The sequence below is a fragment of the Mus caroli genome, unplaced genomic scaffold (genome assembly GCF_978045245.1).
Source record: "Mus caroli unplaced genomic scaffold, Mus_caroli_1 scaffold_16, whole genome shotgun sequence".
NCBI lineage: Eukaryota > Metazoa > Chordata > Mammalia > Rodentia > Muridae > Mus > Mus caroli.
In genome coordinates, this window is record NW_028227271.1 from 52,423,992 (window position 1) to 52,447,631 (window position 23,640).

The 23,640-nt window shown below is 41.5% G+C and overlaps 1 protein-coding gene and 1 long non-coding RNA gene across 2 annotated transcripts in view; one reads left to right on the forward strand and one right to left on the reverse strand.

Moving 5' to 3' along the window:
- Positions 1–137, reverse strand: part of LOC147000779 (uncharacterized) — a 38,811-nt gene extending 38,674 nt beyond the window's left edge. Inside the window, exon 1 of the long non-coding RNA XR_015045602.1 lies at positions 1–137. This is a non-coding gene — a long non-coding RNA (uncharacterized LOC147000779).
- Positions 137–23,640, forward strand: part of Rad21 (RAD21 cohesin complex component) — a 27,975-nt gene continuing 4,471 nt past the window's right edge. The window contains exons 1-11 of the mRNA XM_021183432.3: positions 137–243; positions 8,623–8,797; positions 12,904–13,033; positions 14,561–14,660; positions 16,712–16,818; positions 17,346–17,552; positions 18,331–18,456; positions 18,791–18,913; positions 20,520–20,743; positions 22,149–22,320; positions 22,722–22,870. Of these exons, the coding sequence (XP_021039091.1) occupies positions 8,654–8,797; positions 12,904–13,033; positions 14,561–14,660; positions 16,712–16,818; positions 17,346–17,552; positions 18,331–18,456; positions 18,791–18,913; positions 20,520–20,743; positions 22,149–22,320; positions 22,722–22,870 (1,482 nt within the window). The 5' untranslated portion in view covers positions 137–243; positions 8,623–8,653. The remainder of the gene's footprint in view (positions 244–8,622; positions 8,798–12,903; positions 13,034–14,560; positions 14,661–16,711; positions 16,819–17,345; positions 17,553–18,330; positions 18,457–18,790; positions 18,914–20,519; positions 20,744–22,148; positions 22,321–22,721; positions 22,871–23,640) is intronic.

Here is a 23,640-nt window from a genome sequence, read left to right on the forward strand (position 1 = left end):
CTTTTTGACCGTAAACATCCTGCCGATTTGAACCGAGGATTTGGGCGGCCGGAAGAGCCGCGCCGTAACGGCCGCCATCTTGTTTGTTTGAGTGAATCGGAAAAGGAGGCGGCGGCTGTGGCGGTGGCGGGAGCAGCTCCGAGGCTACACCGCACAAGGGCTCCCCCTCTCCCCGCCCCCTCCCCCGACCCTTCCCCCCCTCCCCGGGCCACCCACCCCTCCCGGCTCCCCGCCGAGATCCAGGTAAGCGATCGGGCCGACCCCTCCTCGGGCTCTGGCTCCCTCCCCGGTGCTCTGCCCCGCCGGGTTGCTCCCGGGGCGCGAGCTCCGCGGCCCGCAGTTGCGGTGCGAGGCGTCCGGCGCTGCGCCCCCGCGGCCCCCGAGTGCTGCCAGCTCCCGGGCAGCGCCCGGCGACCTCGCGCTCCCGGGGCCCCCTACGTCCCGGGGCCGCCCTCGCCTGGGGGGTTCCTCGCTGCCCCGGGGCCGTGCACCGCGCCTGCTGACTTCCTAATGGTTCCGCCGCAGTCCACGGCCCACAAAAGCGTCTGTCGGCCGCGCGGAGGTGGGACAGCGGGAACCCGGGGCTGACGGGGAGAGGAGGGGAGGTTTGAACGAGCCCGCTCTCGGAGCTGGCCGCCCCCTCGGGGGGGAAGATGGCTGTCTGCAAAGACGCGGGACTCAGGGCGGGAGCCGTCAGGGAGACTCCTGGGCGGGCGGGCGCGGTGCATCCAGTGTGGGGTCCCGGGTCCGGGTCGCGCCAGGCGTGTGCTGGCCGCAGGGATCGGGGACTCGCTCGCCTGTTCTTCTGTCTCCCTCAACCGGATTTCTCTATAATGTATATATTTGTGTGTTGGGCATCTCAGAAATTGGACCGGCTGTTTTAAAACACGATCGAATAACATTGCTTCCAAGAACATGAGTGTAACTGGTATTCCCCTTAACTTTTATAAACTTTTTTTTTCTTTAATGGCTAATGATCGAGTGTTGTAGAGACGTTCCGAGGCTGGGTGCCTTTTTCGTGGCACAGAAAGGCTTTGAGAAGGTTCTGCCAGGATAGTGTAAGGTGACACTGTCGAGGTGTTCAACTAGACCAAGCGGCCTTCTTCAAATTTAAGAGGGAAACGCTGTGGACGTTTTCTTCGTGCTCTCTGATTTGTTAAGCTGTCTCCAGCGTTCCAAAACGCGTTGGTGTTTGAATGGTTTATGGAAGTGGCTTCTGTACTTCGGCTTCTCTTTACAAAAGAAAGTTAATATTTGCTCTTCTTAAACTGTATTGGAAGAGCTTCGTCGTCGTCCCGTGCCCCCCACCCCCACCAAGGGTGCAAAATCCTATTAAAAATCAAATGCCAGTGAGCTGAAAGACTGCAGAGTTTTGGAACAGACTGAAGTCGCTTTCTTAAGTTGTAAATACCTTTAAGGTTAGAGGCAACTTTCTTTAAGAAGGTATTGGTGAAGGTGTGTGCCTTGTCCAGTGTTTGAATTATTTTAGAGTTTGTATAACCAAAGTTACAGAGTTGTTTAAGGAGTGAACACGGTGCTTTTTGTATTATGCACAGTAAATTGGGAATTTCTTTTCAGACTTAGCAAAACATGCAGATTTATACTTGGGTAGTTGGGAAAACTAATTCTTGAGAAATATATTTTGTTTTTCATCCTACCTTAAAGGAATATTCTAACTGGGCAAGTTGATTTTTGAGACATCTGTTTGAATCTACTTTTGGGATTACATGTGCTGTTCCATTTAATTGTCATTATCCCTAATGAATATTATGCTCACTTTGTAGTTGATATAAAGCCAGGGTTGTGTTTTGTTATTGTTGTTAGGAGAGGTGAGGAAATCCGATTATGTACCCCAGGCTGCCCTTGAAGATCCTCCTGCCTCAGGCTCAGGACTCCTAGGATGACACCAAGGCCAGGCTAAACTTCAGACATGAAATGACTTCTTAACTATTGCAAATAACTAAGTAAAGGAGTTTAAATTTGAAATAAAACTCATTCTGTCGATATTAGAGCCAAGGAGAGTTGAGCAGTAGTAATATGTAAGCTGAATATAACATGCTTTCTCTCTCTCTCTCTCTCTCTCTCTCTCTCTCTCTCTCTCTCACACACACACACACACACACACACACACACACCCCTACACCCCTACCTTTCAGGCCACTACCAGGCAGCTCTCTCTCTCTGTTTGAACTGGGTATTGATGTTTTCCACAGTCGGCAGCCTACCCTTTAGGTAGTGTACTTTTCCTGTTAGAAAACACACATCACAGTTGGGTATTTTGCTAACTTGATAGCTGATGCAGATTAGGAATTCGTCTTGACTTCTAGGGTGATAGTTTCAATTTTGGGTAGGTATGCCTACGTTTTGTTTTTTAAATATCCACTTATACACAAAATAGTACAGAAGTGGAGAGCCCCGTTTCCAGAGGGCACTGCTGTCACCAGATTTTTAAGTACTCCACAGATACTTTGAACTTATGCAAATGCCCCTAAGTATATACAGATGACCCTACTTACTCTTAGCTCCCCAGAGGGGGCTTAACCAACTGCGGATTTGAGATGCTCTGTAACATCTTTTGTTGCCTTTCATATTTACTATGGCAGGTTTTGTTTGTTAAACCAGTGGGAGGTTTGTAAGAACCCTTTACCCAGCCAACCTATAGATAGATGCCATTTTTTTCCCTACATTCAGATCATGATTCGATCATTTGGTTAGTAAAATGCTGCTTACTTACAGTGTGCACCTAGTTTTCTTAGACACAAAGCTATTGTACAATTAATACCCTAAAACAATAACTTTATGCATAGTGATAAGCAAAAACCTCCTTTGACTCAGTAGCAATGGTCTAGAACCAAGCTCTGAGATGTACATGTGTTAAAGTTTGAGAGGGCCATTGTAGCCGGGTGTGGTGGCACACACCTTTAATCCCAGCACTTGGGAGGCAGAGGCAGGCAGATTTCTGAGTTTGAGGCCAGCCTGGTCTACAGAGTGAGTTCCAGGACAGCCAGGGCTACACAGAGAAACCCTGTCTCAGGGAAGAAAAAAAAGGGGGGAGGGGGTGCAGTGTGCTTTGGTGTCTATAAGAAATTGGCTCCAGGGCACACTGTGCCCCTGGGATTGCAGCTCCCCCCCCCCCATACCCAGAAAAAAACCCTGGACATAGTTAAATTCCCTAATACACCTTATTGTTTAGGGAATGATGAAAAGGATGAAAGGTGTGCGTGCTCACTACTGACACACTTTAAAAACAATATTTCGAATTGCAGTAGGCTGAATCTAAGAATATGGAAGTTTTACATTTTAAGGGGCAGCTGTATATACATAGACCACAACCTTTAAATCACAAAGACCCCACCCCCACCGCTATTCTAAGTTTTGCTGTCAAATCAACAAAAGCTACACTTCCATCAAGCACTTAGGAAGTACAGTGATGGTGTGTAGACTCCTTATTCTGTAAAGTGTGCTAGTATTTAGTCACTAGGAAATTAGGCAAAACATTTGATACATACTTAGTTCATTCTCTTTCCCTCTGTCTCTCCACACATTCCAGTGTATCCTTAATATTGATTACTGAAAGTGTAGTTTCTGTCCAGAAAGCATGAATGTGTGAAATTTTCCTAAGACCTTGCCAAATTGCTCCTGAAGGAGGGTGGAACAGCTTATTCCGTCACTTCCTAGTAGGTGAGGAAGATGCTGGTGAGGACTGAAATTGGAGCAGAGGCAGGAACTTCACTTGGACTTTCTCAGCAATAGAAAGAAACTGCTGTAGTTTTGCATCAGTGAGGATGTTCTAAATACCATCAGCTATGGTCAAGAGAATTTAGAATCTCCAAGATCTCTGCAGATGAAACAGCCATATTGTAAAGTTTAGATTTACTGAAGGAGAGGGGGTAATGATTCTTGTGGGTTTTTTCTTTATTCAGATACAGGCTGTAGCTGAGTAGGACTACTTACTGTAACTGCTCTCACTTCTTGGGAGAGTGCTCTCCTGTTACCAATTGTTTCCCAGATTAATTTTAGTTCTCCTCTGCTTTACTTACCATCTCCCACCCCATGCCAAAGTCTATTTAGGAGTCTGCCTCTGCATAGCTGGAATGCTTTAGGCGCAGCCCTCTGACCAGCCGCTCCAGTATTGCCATAAACTACTGACACCTGTTGAAACATAGTAGTGGGTTTCAGTCTGAACCAGTTTTGTTTTGGTTTTTTACAATTTTTAATTAAGAGATTAGTTAGTATATTTTCCTAATAACCACATATTTAGTAACTGTCATATGGCCAACATTATTGTAGCCAGTTTTTCTCTTATTTGGAACAGGGTGTTTTGAGGATTTTCATGTAGTACAGTGACTGCTAAGAACACATTGCCATACATTCCCATACATTCTCTAGGTTTGTTTATAACACTAGAGTTAGTTGAGGTTTTTCTGTAGCAAACTTTCTAATGCTTGAAATCTTTGAATTACAAATGAAAGACTCCATGATTATGGTTTGTTTTGTTTTGTTTTTTTGGTTTTTCGAGACAGGGTTTCTCTGTGTAGCCCTGGCTGTCCCTGGAACTCACTGTGTAGACCAGGCTGGCCTCGAACTCAGAAATCCGCCTGCCTCTGCCTCCCGAGTGCTGGGATTAAAGGCGTGCGCCACCAACGCCCGGCTTCCATGATTATGGTAAGCATATTGTTCTATAAAATATTAAATGGCAAACATTTAGTATCCATGAAGTATTATTTCATACACCACAGAGCATTTAGTCTATTGTTTTCTGCTGTAATATTCATTAGTTCTCAACCTGATATTTGATAGAAAGGTTACAGTGTAATAAAGAGTTGATGAAGCTTGGCTTCTTGTTTTAATTGAGAAAACTTTCTCCTGTAAATTAATGATGCTCTTGGAATATTAGGCTCAGAAAATAGAATTTGAGCATCCTTTGTTACTAAGTATTGGAAAGGGGGGAGCTGAAACAAACCTGACTGTGTCTGTCTTGCTATTACACTCCTGTCCCATAGAGAACATATCATTTTCCCTTTCTATTTCGATCCCTCCAAACTTTCCCTTGTACCCCATGTTCTTCAAATTCATGGCCTCCTCTTCTCTCTCTCTCTCTCTCTCTCTCTCTCTCTCTCTCTCTCTCTCTCGTGTGTGTGTTCATGAATATGAAAATAAAAGCGGATGAGTCTGTGTGTTAACTTTGTTTTCTGGGCTGACCATTTGGTGTGCCTTCCTGCTCTCTGCATTCCTTAGTTGCCTCTAGTTCTTTGTCTAGGGTTGAAGCCTCATGAGCTACTACCCCCCTACCCCCTGTTGGCCTGTCTATTGGTGGTGTTCTTGTTTGGATCAAGTTTTGGCAGGCTTCATGGTGAGACTTCATGGGTGTGGCTTCTCTGACATTTCTAGTAGACACAGTCTAATGGTAAACCTAACATTTCTCACTTTTCCTCAGTGACACCCCCCCCCCCCCAGCCTTGGGTATAGTTGTGTAGTAGATGTGTCCTTTAGGACTGGATCCCACTATTCTGGATTCTGAAAGTTGTGGCTTTCTGTAAATGGTTTGTTGCAAAGAGAAGTTTCTTTGATGAGGGTTGAGAACTGTATCTGTGGGTCTAAGGATAATGATTTAGACTGTAAGAATTGTGATGGTTTAGTAAAATGACAGTTGTAGGTTCTCCTCCAAGATACATGACTTCACTAGCCCTAGGGACTGGCTAGGTTTCCAGTACCAGGCCTGATGTCCCTGGAGCACAGCTTAAGCCCAACTAGAGAGCTGTGGTGTCATCAAGATTTGCATGCCACTCCTGTACCCTTAGGATTACTGTGCCATGCTGGTCATCATTGTAGTTCAGAGACATAGTAGCTAGGTAGAACTGATGGTTGCTTCCCTTTGGGTCCTGTGACCCGGCCTCCAAAGTGTATGATGTCTTTAGCAATACCATTTAGAACTCACTGTTTACCCAGGACAGCCAAGGTCAGTTGAAATGTCTGGGGGAGTCTCTTGGACAACCCTGACAACTTCAGAAGACTAATAGGGGCTTTTCATGCCTGTGTTGAGTTTTGGTTAGGCGATCTTTGGCTCTTGGATGAAGCATTGTCAGTCCACAGGGGAGATTTTTATGTAAAGTATTGTGTTTTTACACCAACTTATATATTATGTGTAATTTTAGGTAGATAATATGATTCCTTATGACTTTCAGACGTCCTTCTCTATTGTGTCCCTGCCTCCTCCCTAATTAACCCTATTTCCCTCTTCAGATCACTTATACCCCGCTATTTCTCTCTATTGCCTCCTCTTCCTTTGTTACCGCACTGATTTCAGCAGTACTCTGGGTACACTTAAATCTAGGAAACACATGAGAGAAAACATTCAATGTTTGTCTTTCTGAGTTAGCTCACTCAATATGATCTTTACTAGTTCTGTGCATTTACCTGCATTTCATTTTTGTTGTTTTTGCTTTTTTTCCACAAATAATATTTTTGGCATACATGAAATTTCCTGCCTATGATATATTTAAAACAAAGTTTCTTTTGATCAATAGAAAGAATGGCATGTTGTTAGTTAAAATGTAAGCAAAATTTTCATTTTAAAAATTACTATTCCCTTTCATTTGAAAATAGGAAATTATAGATACTCTATTTTTAAAGCTAATATAAAACATTTACATATTCGCCAACATTCGATATTGCTTCTTTTTTTTTTTTTTTTAACTTAAACCATTGTGATAAGAGTACATTTTCTTAGTGGCTTACTGATACTTATGTTCTTATTTCTCGTGGGGGTGTCTTTGCTGTGAAATTTTGTTTGTTTTCTTACTGGATTTTCCTCTTTTTTTTTTTTTTTAAACTTACCTGTCTTGACAGTTCTTTACATATCCAAGATCTAGCTAGATTATTCTAGCTAGATCCATATATTGGTATCTTTTGTCTAAAAGTGCTGTAGTTTACACTTAAGGCTGTGGTCTAATCTTTTAGAGAGATTTTTATTCATATTTAATTTGTATCCTATGAAGTTAATTGGGGTTAATGTAAAATGGCCAGATGGAATGATTTCAAACTAAAACTTTGAGATCTCTACTCTCTTTAGGCTTTGTTGAATGTGGTACAGTTTGTCTTTGACTTGTTTCTGCATCTCTGTAAAAAGCCAGTTTGGAGATACATGGGTGACTGAGTTTTTTGCTTGGTTGCAATGGTCCCTGTGTGTATCTTTCTGCCATTACCATGGTGGGTGTACAGCTCTGTAAGGTTTAAAACTAAATGGGCTTGCTTTTTGTTTTACTCTTCAATTTTGAAGTCATCTTAGTTTTTCTGTCTGCTTTGCTGCTCCCTATTAATTTTAGAATAATTTTACCTATGGTTCTTAAAACACACAGTTTTGTTCATTGTGTTAAAATAACCTTGAAACCATGTGTAATCTTACTGCACTGCCGGGCAGCCATACTTTAGAGCTTTGGCTGTAAAGAAAAGTGGGCTCCCAGTAAGTGTGCACACTGTATGTACATTAGCTTTATCGGCAGTAGCCCAGATTTAATAAGTAACTGAATGTTCTTCAATGGGTGAGTGGCTAAGTAGACGCTGTAGCTTCTTCCCTCTCATGATGTTCCTCAGTAATAAAGGGAATGTACTATTAATAAATAGCAAGGTGAGGGAATTTCAGCAACAGTGTGCTAAATCAAAAGAAAGCCCATTCTGTATGACTTGCTTTATTGTCGGGGTATTTAATGAAAATATCAAAATGAAATGTGTGCAGTTTTATTTGCCAAGGCTTAGACATGGGGGCAGGGGTAGGCAAGTCAGTTGTCTGGGAAAACAGTTGGCTGTCTTGTTTATAGTGTTGAGTACACTTGTGCACCCTCGGCATGGTGGCGTAGAGACGCACACTGAGCCAGTGTGCTGTCTTAGCTTACAGGATATCACTATTGAATCGGTTAAAAAGCCAAAACTATTCATATTCTGTTAAAGGTATGCTTTTTATTTCTTAAAAGTAGGCCTCTGGTATTTCAGAAAAGGGCACAAATTCATTTGACAAAAAAGGTGGGGCTTAACATCTTCTGTGAAGGGGGAATTAAGTAACATAAAACAAAAGTGTTAGTCTTAAAGGGTAATCAAAAGTTAGATCTGATGGGCTCCACCTGGCCAGTGGGACCATCCACCTACTCTGTGTCATTCAGCTGCACTGTCCTGCTGCCTGTACAGTGCCTTTCTTAGACTTGGTGGGTTTTCTTTTCTGATACTAGGGATTAAGCCCAAGGCCTCATATGTGCCAGGCTTAAACATTTCTTTCCATGTAGATATTAGTCAATGAGCAGAATTATGTCTGCCATCAGTAATTAGATTAGAAATAGGATTTAATACTTGCTTGGATTTAGAATAAGAGATTTTTGATGACAGTCTTTACAATAGCAACTCATAAAAGCAGTTTGACCCATGTCTCTTTTCCCTATCCGTCTTAATACTTGGTGGTGGACTTTGCCTTTATACTAAAATAATAGGATTATTTTGTAAAATGCTTGCTGTACTTTCGGGCTCTTTATATTCTCATACTCAATGTAAGAAACTAGTGTTTTCACATTTTATACATCTTAATAAATATTTCAGTCTTCACATGAAACTAATAGAAACATTTTCTCTCCTCAGGTTTCTTCTTATTTCATAGTAAATAAGAAAAATGTTCTACGCACATTTTGTCCTCAGTAAACGAGGGCCTCTGGCCAAAATCTGGCTGGCGGCCCATTGGGACAAGAAGCTAACCAAAGCCCATGTATTTGAATGCAACTTAGAGAGCAGTGTGGAGAGCATCATCTCACCAAAGGTAGGTTTGGTGCTGGTGACGCTTATCTACTCATGTGAAATGGAACTTGTAAAACAACTGTAACTGTATCCAACGCAAGAGAAGCCAATGTGTAGATTCTCTGATTTTCCTTCATTATTTTAATTTTTAACCATTTAAGATAATAATGATCATAATGTATATACTGATTGAAAATTTCTCTTTAGAATCGCTAGCCTGACTCACATTGGTGTGTGTGTGTGTGTGTGTGTGTGTGTATGTATATATCTATATCTATATAGATAGATATAGATATATAGTTACTGTAGGAAGAGTGAGGGATCCGGAGGGTAATGAGCTGGGATGGAAGGTCATGTCCTTCCTAGAACAGTTCTAATTTGAAGTTTTTAGCAACAGGAAGACTTGACAGCCATATCACCTAGAGAATAGTATTTGCTTTTCTGCTAGGATATTGAAACTGCATGTGTTGTACACAGTATTAGTTTTATTGTCAACATAGGAGTAAGTTATATTGCCTTGTAATTGACTACATTCAGAAACTATGTTTATAGCTCATTTAATTGTTGCACAGCACCAGAGTCCCTTACCTGCAGAAGTTACAGGATTTGAAGCAGACCTCAGCTGGGGTGAAGTCATTCATAAGATCAGTATAAGACTTTAAGTCTGGAATTATAAGTCATTGTTTGGGTTGAATGTGACTTTTCTAGCCTCCTCTGTTGGGATATTTACATTATTTCTAACTTTTTGAACTCCTAATTCTGTTCTGTGTAATCCAGCCATTGAAGCTATGGCAGCAGAATGATACAGTAGAGAAAAGGTGGCTTAAGGAGTAAAAGTGCTTGGTGTGTAAGCCTAATGACTTGATCTTGGGTCCCTAGAACTCAGATAAAAGCAGACTGAGGTGGCTCTGATCCTGTGGCGAGGAAGGCTTTGGAAAAAGGAAATTCCTCCTGCCTGCCACCCCCCAGCCCCACTGAACAGAGGCTCCTAGGCAGTTACACTGCAGCTCACAGTAAGCTAGGAGAGAGGGGCCCTTGTTTACCTTTAAAAAAAAGACAGACAGACAAACGTACGCGGAAAGGCCCTACAGTGGTTCAGTAGGTTAAGGTATTTGCTTAAGGTGGACCTAACCATGTGAGTTGAGTCTCTGGGACCTGTGTGGTAGAAGGGGATAACCTACTCCTGTAGATTGTCCTCTAGCAAACAGACAAACGTACCCACTAAATAAATGTAATTGGAAAAAATGGTGGTGGGCTAATTCTGAGCCCTGGTGTTGTTCTGTAATCCTATAGACATGTATGCACACAAACATTATACCCATATATTTAACAGTTGAAGAGTAAATTTTTTCTTAAAGGGTGGTCTTATTTAATAAATAGTGCTAGAACAAATGATATTGGCGTGTATGAAGACAAATCTGGAGACATACCTTTTTTATTGTAAAAATAAGTTAACTCAGGGTCATAGACCTAATATGTGAAGTATAAAACTATAATATAACCTATTAAGACTCAAAAAAAGCCTATGATGAAATATGCCAAAAACTTTAGGCAGATGTTAACTGTAAGCCCAAAGTCTTTTTCTTTGATACTTACCCAGAAGTAGTTGAAAACTTAAGGTCTATATTTAAAAACAAAGAGATGTTCATAGCATCTTTACTCAGACTTGTCCCAACATACAAAGCGTTTAGGAGCTCCTCAATGGGTGTGTTGATAAAAACTGGCCTATGCATAGTACTGCTCTGCAAAGGCTTTCTGCTGCAGGGTTCTTCTGACTGCAGGACACTCTTAGAAAGGCACGGCTGGCTACAAAGGTAGTGAAAAACTGCGGAGTTGGAGCAAGAAGGAAGTATGAGTGGGCAGACCACAGGCTTGATTTAGAGCAGTAGAGCTGTCTGCCATAACTGTGATGGTGAGTTCATGACCCTGTCCATTTAGTCCGTCTAAGTGTAGAGGTACTTGAAAACCAAAAGTGGGCTTTGGGTTACCATATATTTATTGCTGTATAATTTATCACTTATAAATGTACCAGTATGCCGGGTGATACAGAGTGGGCCACTCCTGCTGGAACAGGGGAGTGTACAGGAAATACCTACTTTTCCTTACTCATGTGCGAGTAAAAGGTGCTCTGAAAATGTGCTGGCTATAGCAGACATTGTACTAGAGCTCTGAATAGAGCTTTTTAAAATTCAGTCCTAAAAATACAATGCCATGTACAGTAAACATGCACTTAAGGAACTATATGTATGGGCAGGGCTTACTGTGTCTGCACATAAAAACATACACACACACAAAGCCTACAGTATGCTTTCTGTGCACTAGTTGGAAAGCAGAAGTTCGTGTGTACACACACACACGCGCGCACGCATACTTGTTGACAGAAGATGAGACTGGAGAGATAGCATTCTTTTCTTTCTTTTCTTTTTTTTTTTTTTTTTTTTTTGGTGGTGGTGGTTGTTTTTGAGGCAGGGTTTCTCTGTATAGCCCTGGCTGTCCTGGAACTCACTCTGTAGACCAGGCTGGCCTCTAACTCAGAAATCCACCTGCCTCTGCCTCCCAAGTGCTGGGATTAAAGGCGTGCGCCGCCACACCCGGTGCATTCTTTTCTTTAATATCCTTAAATCTCAAAACTACTTTGGCTCTAAGGATACTTGTTATAGTGTTATAGTGTGCATAGAGTACTTTGTACACTACAAAAAGTCTGAGAGATAAGAGTGTGGTAGCAGATATAGACAGTTTGACATTATAGATAACTGTGGACCACACAAATTCCTCACTTAACATTTTTCAATCATTGTGGGTCTTTATTAGGGTTTAGTGTAATGTGGTGTGAAGCTATTGGCCCAGGGAGCTGACCTGAAACTGCTGAGCATTTCATGCTGAGGAAATGGTTTATTTGTTGAGGTTGGGGTTGCTCTACCTTACCTGGGAGCTTCTATGAACTTTCCCAACTCCTCCCATTTGAAGAACCATCCCAGGTCCCCTTTGTTTAGCATATAGCCCGTGGCCGACTTACTGTATTTACATCCTTCTGCTTAAAGCACGTCTTACCTAATTTTACCCACTCTAAACCAAACTAGTACAAGCGCTACATTTGGAAGTTGCTCATTTAGACATGGAAGAGGTGCTGTCATTCTTTCTGTGTCCTGGATTTGATGAGATTTGTTATTATTTGAGAGGTCTAAAAATTTACAGTAGCAAGTTTGTTAGTCTTGCTTTAAATCATATAAGATGACCATAAATAACAGAGACTAGATTGCAGAGGAGTCCTAGACAGATGCAGTGTTCACATACAATGAACATAATTTTAAGCATATCTTTTAATGAGTATGTTTTTACCATAGAATTTGGGAAGCTTGAGTTTATGGTATGATTTGAATGAAGAACTATCTGGGGAAACTTTTGAGTTCATGTTTTTTATTCTTTGAATTATTTGTAACCAGGAAAGTTTTGAATATTTCTGTGTCTGTTTAGGTAATTATTGTGTCTTCTGATCTAGTATTAGGAAGTAATTAACAGTGCTTAACAAAAGGAAAAGCGTTAAAGGGACATTCCAAGACAGATCTAATTGGTCACTAGCACAGAGATGAGCCAAAGCCTTAGCTCGTTGACTGTCCTTTGGTACACCATCACCCCGTCTCCACACAGCAGGAAAGGGAGAAGACAAAGACATTCTGTTATTTCAAAAGTCTTTCTCAGAAATTCGCTGGCAAACCCCACCCTTCTTTCTCAGTTGACTGAGGTATGTGTGTGTGCCTGGTCAATAAGAAGCTTTAACCGACAGGTCTGAAATAATCTTTCTTTTTTTTTTAAGGCCAGGAGTGTTTGTTTCTAAAACAAAATCATAATCCTTGATGTGCTAATGGTAACATCCATGGGAAGATTATTGGCTTCCTGCTTCATAGCTACCTTTATGTCTAAGTGAATTTATGAATTACTGTCGTTTAGTCTATGTTAGGGGAGTTAGGAAATGGTAAGGTGCAAATATTTATTAACCAACTCTAAATCACCCAGAAAATAAAGAAAAAGCAAAAGATCCTTATAAATAGCACAGGAGATGCACTTTCCAGTACACTGCCCTCGAATGTAATCCATTGACCGTGGATATAATGCTCATCTCTTGCTCAGGTGAAGATGGCGCTGCGGACGTCAGGACACCTTCTCCTGGGAGTAGTCCGCATCTATCACAGGAAAGCCAAATACCTCCTCGCAGACTGTAATGAAGCATTTATTAAAATAAAGATGGCGTTTCGGCCAGGTAGTGTGCCTTTCTTTGTTTTTTTAACCTGTGAGGTTTCCCATACCATGGTGGAAACTGCTAATTGTGTGTTCTAGATAGGTGTGGTTTTTTTCATAGCAGCTCCCTTCGTAGGGAGCTCTGTCCATTCTTAGACTCAGTGTTTACCTAGTCTCAGCAGCTTGCAGCAGCTGAGTCATCGGAGCAGACATGCTGAAAACTGTTGATATGTGAATTATAAAAGGTGGCTCAAAATGCAACTGGATGGGGGCGGGGGGCTGGCTATTTTCTCCCTGAACAGTCTTAACGTACTTTTAAAATTACATGCACTTTTAATCCTGAGACATTTCATTTAATGGTTTGTGCCGTGTCATTTTTACAGTTTTGCTTGAGGTAAGATTTGGTTCTAGAACCAACCAAAGTAAATAGTATCTGTAGTATTCATCTGGACTCACATTTTACAATTTGAAATGATGAAATGTTGCTGTTTAAATGATCAGACTATGGGCTTCAGATAGCGGAGTTGTCAGGGTGCTTGGAGGCAAACACAGAGGGCCTGAGGGCAGTCTCCAGTGCCCATGGAAAAGGTTGGCAATGGTGGCCCCTGCCTGTGCTGTGCACTGTAGGGAGGAGATGGGCTCATCCCAGGGGCTCTCTGACCAGCTAGCTTTGCAGAATCGGTGAGATAGATGTTGAGGGAGAGGATCCTGTCTCAACAACATTACAAGAATAGTAACTTTGGATGTATCAGGGTGCTTTTATATAGCAGCTTCCGTTGATGCTATATTCTAATACTTCTATTTTAATACATGATAGTAAACTACCTACTACTTTATTTTTGTGTAATAAAGTGTATTTATTGCATATAGCATGCTAGACAGTAATTTTTTGTCCTTAATAGTTGTCATGTTATTTTTAAATACTTTTATCATGGAAAATTTTGAACATAGCTAACATTTTGTGATCCTTTTCCTAAGATAACTAACTCCTACTTAGGGAGTTGCTTTGGTTCTGTAAACACGAAGGGCATGAGTCCCTCACCCACATTATAAGAAAAGGACGACAAAAACTGAGCTTCAGTGGCACCTGTAATCCCAGTGCCAGGGAAGAAGAAACAATCCCTTGGACTTCTTTTACAGCCTTGGCCTGCTTAATTGTTGAGTTCCAAATGCAATGAGACCCTGTGTCAAGAAAGGTATCGAGCAGTTGGAGAAAGTCCCCTGACCTGGACCTCTGTCTTTCCACACTGCTCACAAGGAGAACACAATTAGAATAAGAAAATATATATTTATTGTACTTCTTTGTAACCATTGATACTACTCCTACTTTTTACCATGAAATCTATCAGGAGTAGACTAACCAACCGTGTTTGTTTGTTGGCATGCTGTTTTGAAAGCATGGACTACTTGTGTAGAACAAGGGCCGTGGCTCATGCTAACATGACAGCAGATAGGGCTAGCTTCCATCTGGAGATACTTGGCATGTGCTACCTCTGACCTACATGTAATGTACTCATCGAGGCCTTCAAGCTTCGTCTCTCTTTTCCAGGTGTTGTCGATCTACCTGAGGAAAATCGGGAAGCGGCTTATAATGCCATCACTTTACCTGAGGAATTCCACGATTTTGATCAGCCACTGCCAGATTTAGAGTATGTCTGTCTGTGTCTCTCCTCCCTTCTTACTCCCTTCCTCTGTCCTAATCCCTCATCTTTTAGATTGTTTAGATTGCATCTCTGACCTCCAGTTTTGTTTCCTTAAGAGTGTTTGATACTAAGGTACCAGCCATCTGAAATGCATATACTTTGATTTGGGAGTATGTTAATTACAAGGTGTACAATTTAGGAAGTGTTTTTTTTCCTCTGAGAAAATCATGTGGGTATCAACTTAGGCAAGGCTCATGTGTCTGAACACCTGTATAGATAAGTTCTTTATATGGTGCTGTCAGTAAGCTTGGGACTTGTTTCAAGTTTGTTTTTTCAGAGGTATGTATTATAGTTATGTACTGAGGTCTTAAACTACTGAAAGCTGCACCTTTTAAAATACATGTATATGCTGAATTAACATAATGGCATAAAGAGTACAGAAGCGTCACTGTTTACACACACATTTAAGAGGAAAAAGTTACATGGAGATGTTTGTTTTGGCAGAGAACTATTGTCTGTTCTCCTTCCTTCCCCAGTCATTAAAATGTAGCTGTTATGATGTGATGGCAGGTGTCAGTATACCTTACTAAGTCTTCGGGTAGCACAGTTGACAGCCAGCCTGTTTACCACCCTAGTTGTCAGTGTGAACTTAGGAGAGTTGCCTCTAAATATGAGGCAGACTAAAGGTTCATGAAATAGCCAACTTTATACACAGTGTCCCTCTGAGGGTTAAGAGTCACGTGGCTGAGTGTGCATTGTGAGCTTCTAGTCCCAACACTGCGGATGCAGAGGCAGGCATCAGAGGTTACACAGAGAAAACCCTGTCTCCAAAAAAAAAGTCAAAATCACAAGGACAGGCTATATGTGCCACATGAATAATAACAACTGAAGTAAACTCCTGTCTGCTGCACCTGAGAGGAGCGCAGAAACTCATCCCAAAAATAATTCTGTGCTTTGAAGAAATTAAAGTCAAAGCAAGGCTCTTGGTTTACTTGGAGTTTTCTCACAAGAAATCTCACACTACTTCATTCTTGGACTGTGTTCCAACCAGCCCTCCAGACTGAATTCTCTATGTATTTCACAACAAATTTTCCTGTGTTTGAAAAGATCTGTGACTCCTAGCAGGTTGTTTGTTTTCCAATTTTTTATATTGTATTAGTTGTGGCTTGGTGCTAGCTGCCAACTTCTCCACCCCTCAAAAAAATACTATCAATTACTTTAGCCTTTTGATGCATCTAATATCAGCTTCTCAAACTCATCTTCCCGCTTTATTCTAATCGTGGGTGATGTTTTTAGAGACAAAGAATTTTTTAAACACCCATAATACTACCATTTGTTTGGTTTGGTACTTTTGGTTTTTTCCATGTCTCACGTGTTAGCTCAGTTTGTCCTGGAACTTAGTATGTAGACCACATTGTCCTCAAATTCACCCTGTCTCTGCCTTCTGAGTGCTGGGACTAAAGGTATGCACCACCACCATCCATCACAAGAAATGCCAGTGATTCTTAATATATTCAATCAGCATTTAAATATCCCAGTTGATTTCTCTACATTGTAGCATTTTTCTTTTTTGGTTGAGGGCTTCATGAAGTCTGCAGACTGCATTTGGCTACTCTATCCAATAAATACCAGTCTTTAGATCCCTAGCTCTGCATCTCTTTCCATCTACTGATCATTGTCTCTGCATTTGCCAGTGGTTTTCTCATCAGTGTTTACCATTATGTACTTCAAATTATATGAGAGAAGGTCATGGTTGGCAGATGAGCAAGTTTTAGAAACACTAGGGAAAGTAGGGAAAGTTAAAAGAGTTCATACAGATCCTGTAAGTTTCACCTAGTTCATAAGCCCTGATTTACCAAATTACCTTAGTCAGTGGTTTTTAATGTATGATAATTTCTTTCCTGTCATTAATGGCTCTAAATTTCTAAATACAAATTAAGCTTGGATTGTATTAATTTTAATATTAATATTTAATATAATATTAAACTTCTCAAAGGGGTATCTAGAAGAAATTGGGGCATTTTGTGAAACTTGATGTGTTTCAATTTCTTTCAAAGTGACATTGACGTCGCCCAGCAGTTCAGCCTGAACCAAAGCAGAGTAGAAGAGATAACCATGAGAGAAGAAGTTGGAAACATCAGCATCCTACAGGAAAATGATTTTGGTAAAGACAAATTGCTGGTCATCAGTTATGTTTTAATATGCTGTTACATTGCCAGTGCTATTGTGTGTCAGACATCGTTCCCATTACTGTACCAGAGTTGGGATTCTTGTTCCTCCTATTCATTGTTCAGTGAGAGGACCTGTTATTTGAAGTTGTGTGGAAAGTCCAAGCAGTATAGTAATGTTTCCTTTTGAACTAGCCATTTTGGAACAGTTGGTTGTATTATTATAAACATTATTCAAAACCTTAAGTGGTCAAATTGGCACTAAGTCACATTCATTTATGCATAGCAGCACTTTCTATCAAAGTGGAAGTCTGTGAATGTTATTGTGCATGCTTGTTTACCTTATGCAATCTGATTTTTGTTAGGCATTCCCCAGAGGTACAAAGTTTACCTCAGATATTTTAATATTTGCCACATAAGGCTTCAGGAAGCAAAACAGTATCATGATTGTAATAAAACATCAACTGTTGTAACAGTAGCATTTCTGACATTTCACAGCTAATGACATAGTTCATGTGTTTAGGTGACTTCGGAATGGATGACCGTGAAATAATGAGAGAAGGCAGTGCTTTTGAAGATGACGACATGTTAGTGAGCACCAGCGCTTCCAACCTCCTCCTCGAGCCAGAGCAGAGCACCAGCAACCTGAATGAAAAGATGAACCATTTAGAGTATGAAGACCAGTACAAAGACGACAATTTTGGAGAAGGGAATGATGGCGGTATATTAGGTGGGTGGTTGTGCTTTGTTTCGTAAATTCTGTTTCAGAAGAGTCACCAACTCTTGAGTGCTGAGCAGTTGCCTAGACAGCATATGAATGGGGATTTGTTGTCTCACTAAAGCTTTCTAGAAAACTAGCCAAAAACATTTAGCTTTGTGTACATGGCTTTTATCAAAATCTAAATTTCACTAGTTGTTCAAGCTGCAGCGTGTGTTTGGTACCTAATAAGTAGATTTGGGGTGGAGGATCCGGACAGGGAATCACTTTGTAGGCAAAGCTGGCCTCAAACTCACAGAGGTCCACTTGACTCTGTTTCCCGAGGGCTAGGATTAAAGGCCTGTGTTGCCACAGTCGACTATAAGTAGATATGTTTTTGGAAGTATGAACCTTTTTTTTTTGAAGATTTATTTATTATTATACATAAATACACTGTAGCTCACTTCAGACACACAGAAGAGGGTGTCAGATCTCATTACGGGTGGTTGTATTACGGGTGGTTGTGAGCCACCATGAGGTTGCTGGGATTTGAACTCAGGACCTTTAGAGGAGCAGTCAATGCTCTTACCAGTGAGCCATCTTGCCAGCCTGGAAGTATGAACTTATAAGTGGAAGATTTTTTTTCAGATACTAAGTGCTTTTGCTTTTATAAACTACCTTGAGATAAACAAATTGAATATGGATTTAAATTTAATCTCCCCTTAAACCTGTTTGTCCCTGGGTGAATTAGTTAATGTGATCATAGCACTTTATTTTCAGATTTTTAACTGTTACACTTTTTCTATTTCAGATGACAAACTTATAAGTAATAATGATGGTGGCATCTTTGACGATCCCCCTGCCTTGTCTGAGGCAGGGGTCATGTTGCCAGAGCAACCTGCACATGATGATATGGATGAAGATGACAATGGCTCATGTGAGCATTTTATGTTTTGGGATTCTTGGGGTTTTGGGATTCCTGGCGATCACAAAGCAGATGGTGACACAGAACTACCCCCTGGTGACTAAGCACCCTTGACTGGCTTGCTTACGAGTGACTGCCAGTTCTTGTGTTTTCAGTGTTGATTACTCTGTACTGTTCCCCTCATTGGTACACTGGAGTTGAACTCTGCGGGGGCTGCCTGGCAAATGCATCCAAACTTTTCTTGAACCCCTTGGGGTTTGTTCCACTTCCTGAATGGGATTTCGTTCTCCCTTTGTAGAGTTTGAATGCTATCGCTAAGCGTGTTACAACCATGTTGCTTTTACAGTGGGTGGACCTGATAGTCCTGACTCTGTGGATCCTGTTGAACCCATGCCAACTATGACTGATCAGACAACTCTCGTCCCAAATGAGGAGGAAGCTTTTGCGTTGGAGCCCATTGATATAACTGGTGAGCAGATAGACTTCACAGTGTGTGGAACATGAGGTCCTTAGGTGATGAGCATCTTGCTCATTCATCGGAAACAGTCGTCACTCTGCCCATTACAATGTGATGTCTGGGAAGAGTTAGACAGGAAGCTGCAAGGTGGAAAATTACAGGACAGATTTTCTGTAACTGTGTTTTAGTCTTTGGGAGTCCTTACATACTAACAACAGTAATCTTGAGATCAGCGAGATGGCTCGGTGGGTAAAGATGTTTCTCAGCAGGCCTGAAGATCTGATTTCCTTCAATCCCAGTGGTGAAAAAGGAGAAGCAATACCCCCAAGTTGTCCTCTGGCCTGCACGTGTGCTCCTACATACACACATACACATGAACACACAATCTTTTTTCTTCTTTTTTTTTTTTTTTTAATGCATTTTTAGGAAGAATGCCATGGTGGGGGTTTTCTGTGGAGAGGATTCTAGTCAGTAAGAATGATAGCTCACTTTGGGAGAAGGGAAGGCACTGTAGCTGGAGGACAGTTATGGAGAAAGACCCATCATTAGTTTGTTTTTAACCTCGTGAATGCTTTTTTGTGAAACCTGGGCTAATGTGTGACAGTGAGATTGAATCAATCTCAGAAGTCTCTGCAGATGCAGTCACTACACTTTCATTCCAAAGTGGTATGAATGAGAAGCAAACAGCCGAGGGATGTCAGGATGCGTTTCCAGACCATGATTGATCCTGAGCGGCTTCCCCTTGATCAAGCAGCTCTGCATAGCTCTTATGTATGAATCATAAGTAGTGCAGTAAACGCCATAGTACTGGGGCCATTTGTTGGCAACTTTGTCTACTTTAGACAGTGGTAGTGCCTACAAATAGTTGGCCTATTACAAACAAAATAAAGTTTTTTCATTTTGTTAGTTTAGAAATTAGTTTCTTTTTCATAGTCATAGTTTAAAATGTTAGAACTAGCCAGGCATGCTGACATATGTCTTTAATTCCAGTACCTGGGAGGCAGAAGCAGGTAGTTCTCTAACTTGGTGACTAGACTGTTCTTCATATCAAGTACCCTGCCTGTCTCCAAAAAAAAAAAAATCAGAACTTGGCCAATCACTAAGAGATGGTCAAGCCTGAAAACATGCATATATACAAGTACTGTTGTATAGACTGAGCAGGATATATTTATGCACACTTGCATTCACACACACACAGTAAGAAAGGGAAAGAAGCTATGAATTTAAAGGAAAAGGGGAACATATGGGAAGGGCGGGGGGGTGGTATAATTATATTCTCAAAAGGTAAAGATTGAATTAAAGATACATATGCATTATTTTAAAAGAGTGTCTGACAGGTGCGCTATGTGTACCATTTACAGAATAAAGCTATGTAGATTTAAAGGTATTGAGCCTTAAATTATTTTACCTATTTTATAGTAAAAATCAGCAAACTTCTATTGAATATCTCTGTTGTAAATAATTCTTGGAAAACATGAGTTTAGACATACTGTCTTCATGAGAGCTTTCACCTAGGCTCCGTGTCTAGAAAGTCAGAGGATAACACCAGCCCAAGATGAGGAAGGTGTTCCAGGCTGGCCTCTCAGGAAAGTGACCTTATTATATTCTTTTATTCTAGTCAAAGAAACAAAAGCCAAGAGGAAGAGGAAGCTGATTGTTGACAGTGTCAAAGAATTGGATAGTAAGACCATTAGAGCCCAGCTTAGTGATTATTCTGATATTGTTACGACTCTGGACCTGGCTCCGCCGACCAAGAAGCTTATGATGTGGAAAGAGACAGGAGGAGTGGAAAAGCTCTTCTCCTTACCAGCACAGCCCCTGTGGAATAACCGGCTACTGAAGGTAGTGCCCTGGGCAGAGATTGTCTGTCTTCCAGAAACACTGATTCCTACAACCTGTGCTCAAACTGATAGGTGCTTCTTGTTTTCTACCTTAAATCACGGCATGCTGAGGGCAGCTTGGCTCCCGTATGATGGGATGAGTTTTCCCAGGTGCAGAATGCCACTGTGGGGAGTAGTACACAGCTCTATAGTCTCACTGGCTTCAGAGCCGGTGGGTGCTTCCACTCTGCAGTTAGCTCTGCTGCTCCTGAAGGAGGAGAGTCCTGGCTCAATGGAAATGCCCCTCCACACCCCCAGACACATACTAACTAGTTAGCAGTTTTCAGCTCATGTGAGTTCCAAACTACTGTAAAATAACTGCGTGGCACCTGGTGGTGGAAATGATGCTGTTAGATTTGTAAGCTAAAATGTGCAGAGAAACAGCTGTTTTTTCTCTACAGTACTCCAAAGCAGCAAGGGTATGATGATGGCTGTTCTTTAATGGAAACACTGTCAAACAGTTTTGAAGAATGCCCGTAGAAATGTTTATGCTTTAGAAGGATATATTTTAAGAGTGGTGCAACCACTGGTCATATGCCTCTGTTTGTATAAATAATCCCTCCTGTGTGCATCCCTAAACTTACTGTGCTTGGCTCACAGAAGAAAAAAAGAGACACTTGAATGTAGAAGGACTAGCTTATGTACCTGTATTAAAATGTCATAATAAACCCTATTTATATGAATGTAGGCTAATAAAAATCTAAAATTAGCTTTTTTCAGTAGGTTCATTATTTTTTTCTAGGCAAAAATGTAAAATTTGAGGAAAACCAAGTGGTTTTCCTACACATGTACCTGTGTAATATGAGGTGCTCTTCATCTGTGATATACTCACGTATTTTACATGCTTGTTAATAAGTAAGAATGTTGTGTGGTGCTGGGCGTGGTGGCACACGCCTTTAATCCCAGCACTCAGGAGGCTGAGGGAGGTGGATTTCTGAGTTCGAGGCCAGCCAGGGCTACACAGAAAAACCCTGTCTCATAAAAAAAAAAAGAGTGTTATGTGGTGTTGTGTAAGATTTCACATAGTAGTTAAACCTTGTGAATACAAGCACAATGTAAACTATTGAGCACTGTGACAGGTTGAATGTTCGATTTATCAATGAAAATAGCTGCAGAGAGAAATGAGAAACCTTGAAGCTTAATAGATACCAGTTTCCACTTTCTGAAATGGCTGCAGTTATAATTTGAACACTTATTTTTCAGAACAAATGTGAGAACGTGAAGTAAAACTGCTAAGATGCGCACATGCTGCTTAGTGCTTAGGAACTGAACTGCAGCGTTCCTCCCTGCGAGCAGAGAGCGCGCGGAAGGCGATGAGCCTTCCCTTCTGGGGCTTTACAGTTGATGCTGTGCTTCTGTCTCCATAGCTCTTCACACGCTGCCTTACCCCACTTGTACCAGAAGACCTTAGGAAGAGAAGGAAAGGGGGAGAGGCAGATAATCTGGATGAGTTCCTCAAAGAGTTTGAGAATCCAGAGGTTCCCAGAGAGGAGCAGCAGCCACAGCAGCAGCAGCCGCAGCCGCAGCGAGATGTCATCGGTTAGTTCTGGGAGCATTCCAAGCTGAAGTTTGAAATGTCTTAAACTTCACCTTTGTGCTGTCAGAGCACCTAGGTGCTCTAGGATGAGGGGGCAGCGGGCTGTTTGGTTTGGAGGAATGGAAGTGCATGGATCTCCTCACCTTCAGAAAGCAGTAGGACTCTGCTGACTGAAGGGATAGTTAGAAGAATATCTGCTTGGGACAGGGGAGTGAGCTACCTTAACATTTCTCCTCAACCCCTGTGCTTGCAGTGTTATAAATGGAATCACCTGTGTGCTTTACTTACTGGCTTTCTTCATTAGGCAAAGTAACTCTAGCTGGGTCTTTCTTAAGATACCAATCTTAGAAGCAGATTGTCCCAAAACTCTGAAAACTAAATTCTTTTCTTGTGATAATTGCAGATGAGCCCATTATAGAAGAGCCAAGCCGCCTCCAGGACTCAGTGATGGAGGCCAGCAGAACAACCATAGAAGAGTCCGCCATGCCCCCACCACCCCCTCAAGGAGTTAAGCGGAAAGCCGGACAAATAGACCCAGAGCCTTCAATACCTGTAAGGAAAAAGAAAAAGATTGAAAGAGAGATGGTCATGCAGTTAGCTGCAAGAGGCATTTAAGGAGTCTGAGTTAGGAGTCTCTTGGTTTAGATCTGGAAGTGGATCCGGAAAATGACAGCAGAACTTAGGAGCACAGTCTTTGTCATATGGGGAAAGCTGTTAATGCACTCAGCAGAGACTTTTTGGCTCTTTGTGAATAGACTTGCTTCTGAGTGGTCCAAAATGAGTAACCTTATTAATCTGTGAGGTCAGTGGCTCTGAACCATACTGGTTTATATGAAAATTCTTAACATCTCTCAAGTACTGGACAAGTTATTAAATGATTGGTATATTCAAGTATATACTGAAAACCAATGAAGTGATAACTGACAACTGCAGTCTTTGGCTAGAATAGAAAAACTAGCTTAGAATGAAGCCATCATGTTAGGATGTCTGATTTTAAGTCTGTGGAATAAATTATTTTGAAGGGAAAGCAGGTCTTCGGTAATACTAGGCTCCTGTTTCAGTCCTCATCAGAAACTCCTGTCAGGACAGCTGATTGCCAGCCTGGAGAAGTTTCTCTGTGCCCTATGCTGGAAAGGACTTGTCAGTCCGAGCTCTTTCTCCTTGTCAGTAAGAGGTCACAGAGCAGTAGCTGTACCACTGCTCTCCTGGTAGTCTGTCTCTTAAAGACTATTCTAATGCCCTCAGTTACCTTAAACTCCAAATGAAACAGTACACACAGCTGCCGGGCATGGTGGTGCACGCCTTTAATCCCAGCACTTGGG